Here is a 14,499-nt window from a genome sequence, read left to right on the forward strand (position 1 = left end):
AAACTGTCACCATCCCTTATGATGAGACCTTAGACCCACCGTCTAACTGTGTGCCACTACCTCGTGACAATGAGCATTCTTACCCGGGTTGTGAGGATACACAATGTACAATTTTGGTTGCCTAATTAGAGGAAGGATGTCAACAAAATAGAGAGAGTACAGAGGAAATTTACTAGAATGTTGCCTGGGTTTCAGCAACTAAGTTACAGAGAAATGTTGAATAAGTTAGGTCTTTATTCTTTGGAGCGCAGAAGGTTAAGGGGGGACTTGACAGAGGTCTTTAAAATGATGAGAGGGATAGAGTTGACGTGGATAAGCTTTTACCATTGAGACTAGGGGAGAATAAGTGTTCGGCACGGACTAGAAGGGCTGATATGGTCTGTTTCAGTGCTGTAATTGTTGTATGGTTATATAATTGGATCATTAGTATGGCCATATGAGCAGCAATAGTGGTTTTGTGTTTGTTCGTGGGAATTGCTATTGTTAGATTATTAGTGCTAGACTAATGACAGCCTTGGGTAATGTGAAAACTGGTGAGAAGATATTATTGCAACATCTAGAAGAAGAAGAAATTCCAATATGAAGGATGAGGATGTTGTAAGGATGGTAAATGCGCAGGTTGAAAAATAATTGTTAGAAGATAAATGTATAAGAATGAATAAAATGGGAGATAGACCAGTGGTATGAAGCCTAGAATAGTTGAGCACCCCAAGGACTAGGGTTTGAAACACAGCAGAGGAGTAGGGAACAGCCTTGGTGTCAACAAGCCAACCTGCCGACCTACGTGGTCCGGGTTTTGGGGGCTATAAAGCATCTGAGGTTAGGAATAAACTTGGATGACTAATAAGCCAATGCTGATGAGTCTATGCTGTGTTATTATCCTATTAGTGGTCATAATATGACCAGAAGAGGGAATGAGGAAATATATAATAAAATTGCTCAAATGATAAGTTCTTAAGGAACTTGTGTTAAGTTTGCAAGAGAAGGGTTTGGAGTTGGGACTTTCAAAAATACAGGCCTCCACAAAGAAATAAAAAACAAAGAACACACACAGGAGAACAGATGGCTTATCATAACATGGAAAGATTGATCTGGCATATCTTTATTTATTGCTTTGAAGCAATAATCATGCTGTGAGAAGTAGTAGTTGGTTTAGGTTGCTGTTTATAATGGAAGTTGTAAATGGGATCTTTCTCCATGACATGGGCACCATCCTTCTTCCTTTGTGACACATCTCAGAGTTTGGCTGTGTCATTTAAGGCGATTTATGGTTGCCTATGGGATTGTAGGCACCAAGGGTAGATAATAGTCTGTGAGATGGTTTGTGCTGTTTACATGTGTTTATGTTGGGATAAGAGATAAGGCATAGGTGATGGTTGTATGACCTTTGCAAAAGGATTTCTTATGGTTACCAGAAACTGAGAAAGTAATTCTGTTTTGATCTTTCATTTGTTGTGAGGAATGCTTTTAGTGAAGAGGCTTTTACATTCTTTTCTTCCAGAGATAGTAGGGGGAGGTTGTAATACAGAATGAAATTAGATCCGAGCTTGGGAAGAAGCAATCAAGTGTGACAATTAATGGCCTTTATGTGTCTGTAGTTGGGAATTGTGTGATTAGAACTTTGTCTTTATCACTTTGTAAGAATGAGGCAAAACTCATCTTTAATCTTTGTAATCCATAAGTAACTGTATTTTAACTATGTGGTTGTAAGGAAATTAATTGTGAAGTGTATTGTGTTTAATTACGATTGTAAGTATTAGACTTTGTTTAAATCGGAGTTTTAGAAATAACTTTCTCTTCCAAAAGTGAAAATATGTTTTGTATGTATGTGTTGTGTGATTGCTGTATTATGTATATATTCTGAGAATTAGTTGTATATCTGTGGTTTTGCTTTATTGAAATAAAATGATTTTGAGCAGAGGTTGAAGAAACCACAGAGGGGAAGAAGGTTGTAAAGGGGCTGGAAAAGGGAAAATCATGTGACTATACGTGTTGTCAATCAATGGAAAGGGTTTAGTTGATTGGTTAATGCAAATAAGTTAAAATGTATGGTAAACCATAATGATTGGTTAATAGTTTGCCACTCCTTTTGTACTATCCTTGTCTTTTATCTATATAATGTGTTACATTTATGCCAAAGTCAGTAGTTCTTTCGACCTGCCCCAGAGTTTCTAACTCTGTGTTGGAAGGTTTAAAGAATTATCCAGCGCTGACAGAATAAAGAATTGATTTTAGCAGCAATGGTTTGACTCAAGTTTTCTTGAATTAGACTGGCAAAAAGAACTCATTTTAACACTACCTGACCCGTCTCATTTCCTAACAGGAGGTCCAGCACCGCCCCTTCTCTAGTAGGTACCTCTATGTATTGCTGCAAAAAACTATCCTGCACACATTTTACAAACTCCAACCCATCCAGCCCATTTACAGAATGTGTTTCCCAGTCTATGTGTGGAAAATTGAAATCTCCCACAATCACTACCTTGTGCTTACTACTAATATCTGCAATCTGCAGATAGGGGGCGCTGCTCGTCATGCAGCTCGTCAGTTTTTCAACTTTTTTTTATTTTTTTAGTATGTTTTAAAGTGTGTATTTAATGTTTCTCCTGAAGTCGCAGCCTGAAGCCGCGGTCTGCAGAGCTCCAGCTGGTGCGACGTCTACAGCCCGGGATCTCACGTTGGGGACCCGGGGGAAGAAGAAGCCATCACTGCCGGCCCGCGGCCGACTTCTACCGCGGGTCCGGCATGGACTTACCATCACCCCTGGAGGGGAGCTTCGACCGCCGGCCGTGCAGTCTACGGTGCTTCTGGCTGCGGCGGGGACTTTAAATCTCGACCGCCGGTCTGCGGCCTACAACAATCTAAAGCCGCGGTCTCCGGTGAGGAAGAGCCGTTCCTGGACTGACTCTGGACTCTGGTCCTGACCACGGGGGGGAAATGGAGGAGGACTGGCCAAATTTTGTGCCTTCCACCACAGTGATGAATGCTGTGGTGGATGTTTGTGTTACAGTTTTATTGTGGTTGTGTGTTCTTTATTATTGTATCGCTGCAGACAACCCAATTTTCCACCAGCCTGGCTGTGTGGCAATAAATTATATCTAATCTAATCTAATCTAATCCTTACATATTTGCTCTTCCAATTCTCGCTCCCCATTTGGCGGTCTATAATACACCCCTATAAGTGTTGCTACCCCTTTCCCATTTCTCAGTTCCACCCAAATAGCCTCCCTAGACGAGCCCTCTAATCTATCCTGCCAAAGCACTGCTGTAATATCTTCCCTGATAAGCAATGCAACACCTCCACCTCTTGCCCCTCCAATTCTATCACACCTGATGCAACGAAATCCTGGAATATTTAGTTTCCAATCACAGCCCTCCTGCAACCATGTTTCACTGATCGCCACAACATCATACTTCCAGGTGTCAATCCAGGCTCTGAGTTCATCCACCTTTCTTACAATGCTTCTAGCATTAAAATATACACATTTAAGAAACCCACCCTCTCTTATTCTCTGTTTATTGTCTTTTTCTTCTCTCTCCCCTACATTTTGGGTCAGAGTGCTACCATTCTCTGCCTCCTGCCTCACACACTGACTGCTAGCTTTCCCAATTTGAGTCACTCCCCCCAACCATACTAGTTTAAAGTCTCCCCAGTAGCCTTTGCAAATCTCCCCGCCAGGATATTGGTCCCCCTCGAGTTCAAGTGCAACCCGTCCTTTCTGTACAGGTCGCACCTTCCCCAAAAGAGGTCCCAATGATCCAGAAACTTGAATCCATACCCACTGCACCAGTCCCTCATCCACTCATTTATCCTCCACCTCGCTCCATTCCTACTCTCATTGTCGCGTGGCACAGGCAGTAATCCTGAGATTGTTACCTTTGCAGTCCTTCTCCTTAACTCTCTACCTAACTCCCTAAATTCTTCTTTCAGGACCTCTTCTCTTTTTTTACCTATGTCGTTGGTACCTATATGTACCACAACCTCAGTCTCCTCTCCCTCCCATTTCAGGATTTCTTGGACACGTTCAGACACATCCCTGACCCTGGCACCAGGGAGGCAAACGACCATCCGGGTCTCCTGTCTGCGTCCACCGAATCGCCTATCCGACCCCCTGACTATAGAGTCCCCTATCACAATTGCCCTCCTCTTCTTTTCCTTACCCTTCTGAGCAACGAGACCGGTCTTTATGCCAGAGGCCCGGCCGCTGTCGCTGCCCCCTGGTAGGCTATCTCCCCCACCTTTACTCAAACATGAGTACTTATTTTCAAGGTGTACAGCCACCGGGGTACTCACCAGTCCCTGCCTCTGCCCGTTGCCCTTCCTAACTGTGACCCAGTTTTCTGTCTCCCGTGGTACTAGTCATGTCTCTACTATTTATTTCATTCCCCTTACATGTTTTTCCTCTACCTGCTAAATTTTTGTAAGGTGTCCTTGAGACTCTTGAAAGGCGCCCATAAATAAAATGTATTATTATTATTAAATATGAAGATGTCCAAGATGACTGGACACCTGGCTAAGCTCAGAGGTGGAAGTCAGTCCGTATGGGCTGGTACAGTGACCTGCTGCATGCATCTAGGCGGACAGGACCATAGGGAGCTCTCAACGTGGACAGTGACATGGACACAATGCACACACGGATACATGGCCTGGTAAGTTCATTGCAAACTGCCTCTAATGAGTAGGTGAGAGGTAGGGTCTGGAGAGATTTAATGGAAACATCGGAAGAATAATGTGTAGGAAGTAACTGCAGATGCTGGTTTAAATGGAAGATAGACACAAATGATGGAGAAACACAGGGGGCAGGCAGCATCTCTGGAGAGAAGGAATGGGTGACGTTTCGGGTCTAGTCCCAGAACAGTCTGAAGAAGGGTCTCGACCCGAAATGTCACCCATTCCTTCTCTCCGGAGATGCTGCCTGCCTCGCTGAGTTACTCCAGCATTTTGTATTCTTCTTGTGGGGGAGAATAAAATGTGATGGGTGTAATAAGTGTGTGCTTACGGCGGGCTGACGAGTACTGTCTGACCGAATCGGTAAGATGGTTCCGAAAAGCTAAACAAGAGCACCAGCACAAAATGCCTGCGAAGACTGTAGGGCTTTAAAGACTAAAGACTTTCTACTTTGCAAGGGGCTGAGCAATACCAAGGTCGCAGTGAAGAACGGCCCCATGGTGAATCAATGTTCCAGCAACATGCATTCGATACTGACCACCAGCACTACTGTCTGTCTGCAGTCAGTGAGTTGCTCTGGGTTGTTATCTGGTAATGTTAAAAGTAACATTCGCAAATTTGCAGACTTGCAGACACAAAGCTGGGTGGCAGTGTGAACTGTGAGGAGGATGCTGTGAGAATGCAGGGTTACATGGACAGGTTGGGTGAGTGAGCAGATGCATGGCAGATGCAGTTTAATGCGGAAAATATGAGGTTAACCACTTTGGATGCTTTCAAGAGAGAGCTCTTAAAGATTGTGGATGATCAGCCATGATCATATGGAATGGCGGTGCTGGCTCGAAGGGCAGAATGGCCTACTCCTGCACCTATTACCTATTGTCTATAGGTCTATTATCTCCCAAAGACATACTGAATGGTAAGTCAAATGGCCAGTGTGAATTAGCCCGAGTCTAGATGGGTGGTCGGAGAATCGGGGCAGAGTCGATGGCCACGTGAGAGAGAATAGGTGACGGGGAGATGGGACTGTTGGAATTTCTCTGAGAGTTGGCGTGCGCTTTATCGTTAATTAAGGAAGATAAAGCATCCCAACCTGCAAATAATTCCAACACTGTGATCAGGGCATCCGGGCTGACGAACTGGAGGCTCTATGAAAGGATATAAAGCATCTTGCTTACTACATTCTTCCATACAAGACTCCAGTCTCTTGGCCTCACCAGTGCAGTGCAGAGACACCAACAATGGTTCCAAAAGCCTTGGTGTTAAAAATGAAAAATGAAGGTTGTACCGTAATCTGATTTATTAAACATTCTTCACTAGAGATAGTATAAAAACAGTGATTTTATTGCTTCTATTCTCCTCAGGATACAGTGAACAAATTCTTAGGAAGTACGATAATACCATACATACAGTATAGCCAGAATTCAAAAATCATTCACAATCACAACTTTAACTCAGTTCAAATATTTTCTTATTTTCAATACACAGCCAGTTTTCAAACATTTTTTCCTCATTCTCATGTGAATAATTTTCTCAACTAGTTTAATTTGCACTCTGAAATACTCACTACCATCCACTTGGATCCTTCAGTAGCATCACACAGTGAATTGTTCACATCCCTTAGATCTCAATCACTCAGAATAGTACCAAGATTTGGTGCATCCTTGTGTAGAAAGGAACTGCAGCTACTGGTTTAAACCGAAGATAGACACAAAATGCTGGAGGAACTCAGCAGGGCAGGCAGCATCTCTGGAGGGAAGGAATGGGCGACGTTTTGGGTCGAGACCCTTCAGACTGGGGGTCGGGGGAAAGGGAAACAAGAGATATATGAGCATAAACAACATATATTTCTTCTTTCCCTTTCCCCTAAACCCCATTCTGAAGAAGGGCCTCGACCTGAAATGTCACCCATTCCTTCTCTCCAGAGATGCTGCACGTCCTACTGCATTCATCCAGCATTTTGTGTCTATCTTTGGTACATCCTTCATGATTAATACAAAATCCTTCATGATACACGATTCATACACAATTTCATTTATTCCTCATTCGCCAGGAGAATCCTTTACAATCAATAAACTTTTATTGTCATTCAAACAGACAAGGTTTGAATGAGATTTCATTCCTACAGCCATGACATTATTAAAAAAACCAAGACACACACTTAACACAATTTACACAAACATCCATCACAGTGAATCTCCAACACCGCCTTACTGTGATGGAAGGCAAAAGTCTTATCTCTTCCCTTTGTTCTTCTCCAGCTGTCCAACAGTCCAACTGCAGCGTCGAGGCGACGGGGGCTCACGATGTTATAGCCCCCGGCGGGCGATGTTAAGTCCCGCAGCCTTTCAAACCGCGCCGGGCGATGTTAGTCCCCATTCCGAGTAATTTAAGCCCCGCAAATCCGGCGGGAAAAGTTGCCGTTGCGGGAGCTCCGAAAAGCAGTCTCCCACCAGGGACCTGCGAGCTTCCGATGTTCCTGTCCACTGCGGCCGGAGCCTCCGAAGCTCCGAAGTCGGGTTGCAGCCGTGCGCCACCACAGCTCTCATTCCGAAGTCGGCCAGTTCCGCGATGGCGAGTCCGCAGGCTCCGTGACTGGAGCCCTCAGGTTGGTTCTGGTTGGAGGCTGCCGCCGGCTCCACGATGTTAGGCCCAATGACACCGGAGACCCGACAAGGAAAAAGTCGGGTCCCCGTACAAGGAAGAGATTAAACCACTCAGTCCCAATGTGCCAATAACTCTTCGTGTCATTCTAGGTCGATCGTACAATTCAATTACACCGGGCACATTCAATCAGATTGCAGATCCCTCAATCCCATTACACATACAACTATCCATTCCATGTGGAACTATCCACATGATTGCACTCAGATCCATCCATGTTAAACTCTCAGCATGATTGCAAGTGTATCTCTTATGTCCCGCTGCATGTCCCGCACTCAGCAAGAATACAGATGGTTACCACACTTCTGTTACATTCATATCACTGAGGGCAAGTCCTTTCTTGTTATCGAGTCACTCACAGACATCCCAACCACCCAGACAAGCAAGACAACTCAAGGCAAAGAACCCAAGCAGCAGGTAGTTCCACATCTCACAGAATTGATAGAAGAAACTAGGCTTCTTGGAATCTAAAATAGTCTCAGGTCAGTTCACCATTAGCATTTCTAGTTTCTTTAATTGAGTGCTGCTATATGAACAAAATAAAACAAATATCATGAGTAGCATCATTAGAATGCAACTCGCGATTAAAGGATAGTTGCTGGGAGGGTGAGGTGTTCCAGTGGTGCTTTCTGAAAGAAGAGAGAAGATCTATCACTTATTGATGAAAGGCTCAAAAATACAGATGCATTAAAAAAAATACGTACAGAGATTCTATTCGGCTGCTAGTGCTGGATAAAACTAACAAAACTGAAGAGTCTGGGGACATGGTCAAATCCTCAGTTTAAAATGCAGCAGCAAGGAAAATAAATTAATTGTTGACTCGGTCATGATCATTGAACACTCGAGCACTACTGGTATCCATGTCTGTCCAGCGATCTGTTGGGATGTTGTGGAGTTCATCAATGTGGAACCGCCAGGAATTCTCTGGATAAGTGCCACCAAGTCCAGGATTCAAGAGTTGGTGCACCTGAATATCCAAGTTTGGATCTTTGCCAGGCTTTTACTGACTACACTCTTCCTGTGCCAGCAGTTCCTCGGCGATTACACCAGGGAATGCATGCAGAGCAACTGTATGAGGTTGCAGTTGGTGTAGAAACCCATCTCCATTCCTTTGAATGGACAAGAATTCTGTGAGGGACCAAGTACCTGCACGTGTTGAGTTGACTGAAGTAAATGGCTGCAATTATATTTATGGATTTTAACATTTTAAGACTTCCCTATTTAATTATTTTTAATACTTTTTGTACTTCAAAATGCCAACTTCCAAAAGCTTCTTTCCGGCAGTTCTGTGGATGCATTACAATACCCCCTCCTCCCCCTCCTCCTCCAGATCTCCACATCGTTTATCTCTAAACTAAATAAACATAATTAGCTCAGGAATGGAGACCAGGAAAATCAGTCTCCATGGCACTTTTGAGACATCACAAGACAGAATGTTTCAATTCAGTAAATGCCCTCCATTATGCATGGAAAAAGAAAATGTTTGGTTCTTCAATTGTGCGTTAGATAATTGGCTAACTTCGCTCAATGAAAACATGCTGAGTAAATGGTGTGTTAACTTTTTAATTTTAACAATTAGCAAATATATATCTCTGACAATGGGGACGAGGCATGAGGCAGCATTTTCAGGGAAGATTGAAAAATGTAAATGGAGAAACATACCTACAACGTTGACCGATACAAAACTTGGATCAGGTTTAGGTTTGTAATCGATGTGACATTCATATGATCCAGTGTCTTGAAATGTTAATTTTTGGATTTTCAGGGAAGCATTCCCATTCTTCAACTCTTCTAGAAATAAGCTTGTTCTGCCTGCGTATCGTGGATCCTGATGTTCTAAGTGATCTACTCCATAGTAGTAACTATGGACAACGTTTTCAGCTTTTTTCCGTTGCCAAGTGATATACAACTTCTCCAAAGACGACTTGTTACTCACGGTGAAACTGCACCCCAGCACAACAAACTGGCCGTAGATTGCTGTAATGGCGTTCTCGACTGCAGATTCAACTGGAAATTAGAGAGGAAGAATAAAATGTTAGAAATCTGTAACAAAAACTGGAAATGCTTCACGCACACATGCACTTCATTAATTCCAGAAAGGGCCAAATTGCTTCAGAGCTAAGGAGACACAAAACACTGCAGATGCTTAAATCTGGAGCAACATCAATCTGCTGGAGTAGCACAATAGACGGAGCTGCACGTTGCAGGAAGGGTTTGAGGGGGCATCCAGATGGGGTATGGAAGTGTGTAAAGACTGGACAGGGAGGATAAGGCGGTGGGGATCGGGGAACTAGAAGCTGTCAAAATGGTAGGGGGCAGGCTAGGTGCCCAGGATGCAAGGAGGAAGGTATTGGACAAAGGGAGGCAGGTTAGAGTCAAGGTAGGAGGAGATATGTTCAATGGACTATAGGGAGAAGTTGGGCAGGCTAGGATTTTATTCCTTGGAGCACAGGAGGATGATGTGTACAAGATCATGAGCGGAATAGATAGGGTAAATGTACAGAGTCCTTTCCCCAAAATAGGGGAATCAAGAATCAGTGGACATAGGCATAAGGTGAGAGGGGAAAGATTTAATAGGAACCCAAGGCGCATTTTTTCCACACAAAGAGTGATGAATATCTACATCTTTTACATCTAGAGCTTTATCTTCACACATTCTGGATCCTCCTGTCACATTTTGATTTTCCGCTTCCCTAGCCTCCCTAGATGAGCCCTCCAATCTATCCTTCCAAAGCACTGCTGTAATATCTTCCCTGACTAGCAATGCAACACCACCACCTCTTGCCCCTCCAATTCTATCACACCTGAAGCAACGAAATCCTGGAATATTTAGTTTCCAATCACAGCCCTCCTGCAACCATGTTTCACTGATCGCCACAACATCATACTTCCAGGTGTCTATCCAGACTCTAAGCTCATCCACCTTTCTTACAATGCTCCTAGCATTAAAATATGCACATTTAAGAAACCCCCCGTCTCTTCTTCTCTGTTTATTTCCTTTTTTTTCTTTCTCCTCTTGTGTCCGAGTGCTTCCCTTTTCTGCTTCCTGCCTCCCATTCGGTCTACTAGCTTTCTCTATTTGAGTCCCTCGCCCCAACCATTCTAGTTTAAAGTCTCCCCAGTGACCTTTGCAAATTTCCCCGCCAGGATGTTGGTCCCCCTCGGGTTCAAGTGCAACCCATCCTCTCTGTACAGGTCCCACCTTCCCCAAAAGAAGTCCCAATGATCCAGAAACTTGAATCCCTGCCCTCTGCACCAGTCTTTCAGCCACGCATTTATCCTCCACCTCGCTCCATTCTTACTCTCACTGTCGCGTGGTACAGGCAGTAATCCTGAGATTGTTACCTTTTTGGTCCTTTTCCTTAACTCTCCTCCCAACACCCTAAATCCTCCCTTCAAGACCGCTTCACTTTTTTTACCTATGTCATTTGTACCAATATGTACCACGACCTCAGGCTCCTCTCCCTCTGATTTCAGGATATCTTGGATGCGTTGAGACACGTCCGAGACCTTGGCACCAGGGAGGCAGACCACCATCCTGGTCTCCCGACTGCGTCCACAGAAACGCCTATCCGACCCCCTAACAATAGAGTCCCCAATTACTATTGCCCTCTTCTTTTTTTCCCTACCTTTCGGAGCAACAGGGCCGGTCTCTGTGCTGGAGGCCCGTCCGCTGTTGCTACTCCCGGGTAGGCTGTCATCCTCATCCGTACTCAAACAGGAGTACTTATTTGCAAGGTGTACCGACATTGGAGTACTCCCTCGTTCCTGCCTCTGCCCCTTGCCCTTCCTTAGCGTGACCCACATGTCTCTCTCCCGTGGTTTTGGAGTGACCACCTCCCTATAACTCCCCTCTATGACCTCGTCACTCTCCCTGACAAGACAGAGGTCATCGAGCTGCTGCTCCAGGAACCTAATACGGTCCCTTAGGAGCCCCATCTCTCTGCACCTGGTGCAGATGTGGACGTCTGGAGGGCCATCCGACACCATGACCTCCCACATCTGACATCCAGAACAGTACACTGCTCTGACTGTCATTCTCTCGCCTTACCCTGGATCCGATACCAGTACAATACAATAGAAACTGCTGGGAGAAATCAGCAGGTATCTGACTCACAACAACTGCTCCCTCTTGCCCTTTAAACTGTACCTTTATTATATAAACAAAAAGCACTGTACCTTTAGCCCACTGTACCCTTAGCTCACTGTACGTTTACTAAAGCACTGTACCTTTAACCAGAAAGCAGAAATGCTAACCTGAGGTTGCACCCAATCAGCTGCTTCCTCTAGTCTGCTTCCACCAATCAGCGGCTTCCCCCAGAAACCCTCCCTATGGAGTGTGGAACGTTACGGGATTTGGTAAGCCCTGACCCTCCTCCGCTGTCTCCAACGGTCCCGGGCCTCTGTGAGAACAAGCCCCGTGCCCGATTTAAGTACTCACCGCCCTGACCCTCCTCCGCTGTCTCCAACGGTCCCGGGCCTCTGTGAAAACAAGCCCCGTGCCCGATTTAAGTACTCACCGCCCTGACCCTCCTCCGCTGTCTCCAACGGTCCCGGGCCTCTGTGAGAACAAGCCCCGTGCCCGATTTAAGTACTCACCGCCCTGACCCTCCTCCGCTGTCTCCAACGGTCCCGGGCCTCTGTGAGAACAAGCCCCGTGCCCGATTTAAGTACTCACCGCCCTGACCCTCCTCCGCTGTCTCCAACGGTCCCGGGCCTCTGTGAAAACAAGCCCCGTGCCCGATTTAAGTACTCACCGCCCTGACCCTCCTCCGCTGTCTCCAACGGTCCCGGGCCTCTGTCCAAACGGTCCCGGGCCTCTGAAGCAGGATTAATTAAAAATGTCATAGTTAGGGACTCGTTGGGAACAAGTGACCACAATATGTTCGAATTCCATATTCAAATAGAAGGGGAGCAGGTTGAAACTCAGGCTAGGGTGCTTAGTCTAAATAAGGGGGATTATGAAGGTATGAGGACTGAGCTGATCAAAGTTGACTGGGATAGCAGACTCAAGAATAAGACGGTACATGAGCAGTGGTGTACGTTTAAGGATCTACTGTATAACCTTCAAGAAAAATTTATTCCTATGAAGAAAAAAAGGGGTAAGGGTAAGAACAGTCAGCCATGGCTCAGTAAAACTATAAAGGATAGTATTCGGCTGAAGGCAAGGGCATATAAGGTAGCCAGAGATAGTGGGAGGGTAGAGGATTGGGAAGCATTTAAAGGTCAGCAAAAAATAACTAAGAGATTAATTAAGACGGGGAAAATAGACTATGAAAGGAATTTAGCGAACAACATAAAAACTAATAGTAAGAGTTTTTATAGCTATATAAAAAGAAAAAGGGTGGCTAAGGTGAACGTTGGTCCATTGGAGGGTGAGACTGGAGAGTTGTTGGTGGGGAACATGGAAATGGCAAAGGCATTAAACGAGTATTTTGTATCAGTCTTCACCATAGAAGACACAAAAAATATTCCAACGCTGGATAAACAGGAGGCGGTAGGAATGGAGGAGCTAAATACTATTAAGATCACCAAGGAGGTGGTATTAGGGAAATTAATGAGACTGAAGGAGGATAAATCCCCTGGGCCTGATGGATTACATCCAAGGGTCTTGAGGGAGATAGCAGTGGGGATTGTGGATGCATTGGTGATAATTTTCCAAAACTCCCTGGAGGCAGGAACGGTCCCAGTGGATTGGAAAATGGCCAATGTAACACCTATATTTAAAAAAGGAAGTAAACAGAAGGCGGGTAACTATAGACCGGTTAGTCTAACATCGGTGGTGGGTAAAATGTTAGAGACAATTATTAAAGAAACACTAACGGGGCACTTGGATAAACATGACTTCATCAGACAGAACCAGCATGGTTTTGTGAAGGGGAAATCGTGTTTAACGAATCTGCTCGAATTCTTTGAGGAAGTAACAACCCGGGTGGATAAAGGGGAACCGGTGGATGTGGTATACTTGGACTTCCAAAAGGCTTTTGACAAGGTGCCACATAAGAGACTATTGCTAAAAATAAAAAATTATGGGATTGGGGGTAATATATTAGCATGGGTAGAGGATTGGCTAACAAATAGGAAGCAGAGAGTGGGGATAAATGGTTCATACTCGGGATGGCAACCGGTAACTAGCGGGGTTCCGCAAGGGTCGGTGCTGGGACCCCAGTTGTTCACAATTTATATAAATGATTTGGAGGAGGGAACCAAGTGTAATATATCAAAATTTGCGGACGATACAAAAATGGGAGGGAAAGTAGGGGATGAGGAGGATAGGAAGAGTCTGCAAAAGGATATAGATAAGCTAGGTGAGTGGGCAACAACTTGGCAGATGAAATTTAATACTAATAAATGTGAAGTCATTCACTTGGGGGAAAAAAATGATAGGGCAAGTTATTTTCTAAATGAGGAGGAGCTGCGTTGTAATGCAACGCAAAGGGATCTAGGGGTATTAGTACATGAATCACTAAAAGTCAGTATGCAGGTGCAGCAAGCAATCAGGAAGGCCAATGGAGTTTTGGCCTTTATTGCTAGGGGGATTGAGTATAAAAACACGGAGGTCTTGCTGCAGCTGTACACGGTATTAGTGAGACCACATTTGGAATACTGTGTACAGTTCTGGGGTCCATACTTAAGAAAGGATGTACTAGCCCTGGAGGCAGTGCAGCGAAGGTTTACAAGATTAATTCCTGCAATGAGGGGATTGACATATGAGGAAAGGTTAAGTAAGCTGGGACTCTACTCTTTGGAGTTTAGAAGAATGAGAGGCGATCTCATTGAAACATATAAGATCGTGAGGGGCCTTGATCGGGTGGATGCACCGAGGATGTTCCCAATGATCGGGGAGGCTAGAACTAGGGGACATAGTTGCAGAGTGAGGGGGGGCTCTTTTAAAACTGAGATGAGGAAGAACTTCTTCACCCAGAGGGTGGTTAGTTTGTGGAATTCACTGCCCCAGGGAGCAGTGGAAGCAGAAACGTTAAATATATTTAAGTCTAAAATAGATGGTTTTTTAGCTGCCAAGGGGATAAGGGGCTACGGGGAGAGGGCAGGGATATGGACCTAGGTATGGTTAGTATAGTAAGACCTGAGTGATCTCCTGGACAAGTGTCGATCGCCTGGATTGGGGTCGGAGAGGAATTTCCCGGATTTTTTTCCCGAATTGGACCTGG

At 44.8% G+C, this 14,499-nt stretch overlaps 1 protein-coding gene across 2 annotated transcripts in view; it reads right to left on the reverse strand.

Moving 5' to 3' along the window:
* LOC116988439 (CD276 antigen-like) overlaps positions 1-14,499 on the reverse strand; it is a 113,079-nt gene that overhangs the window by 62,615 nt on the left and 35,965 nt on the right. The window contains exon 5 of one of the 2 annotated variants that reach the window (XM_033045136.1): positions 7,237-7,956. The exons of the other annotated variant lie outside the window; for it this stretch is intronic. Within the exon in view, the coding sequence (XP_032901027.1) occupies positions 7,811-7,956 (146 nt within the window). The 3' untranslated portion in view covers positions 7,237-7,810. Of the gene's footprint in view, positions 1-7,236; positions 7,957-14,499 lie in introns of those variants that run through there. 2 annotated transcript variants of the gene reach the window in all.

This window comes from Amblyraja radiata, chromosome 27 (genome assembly GCF_010909765.2).
Source record: "Amblyraja radiata isolate CabotCenter1 chromosome 27, sAmbRad1.1.pri, whole genome shotgun sequence".
NCBI lineage: Eukaryota > Metazoa > Chordata > Chondrichthyes > Rajiformes > Rajidae > Amblyraja > Amblyraja radiata.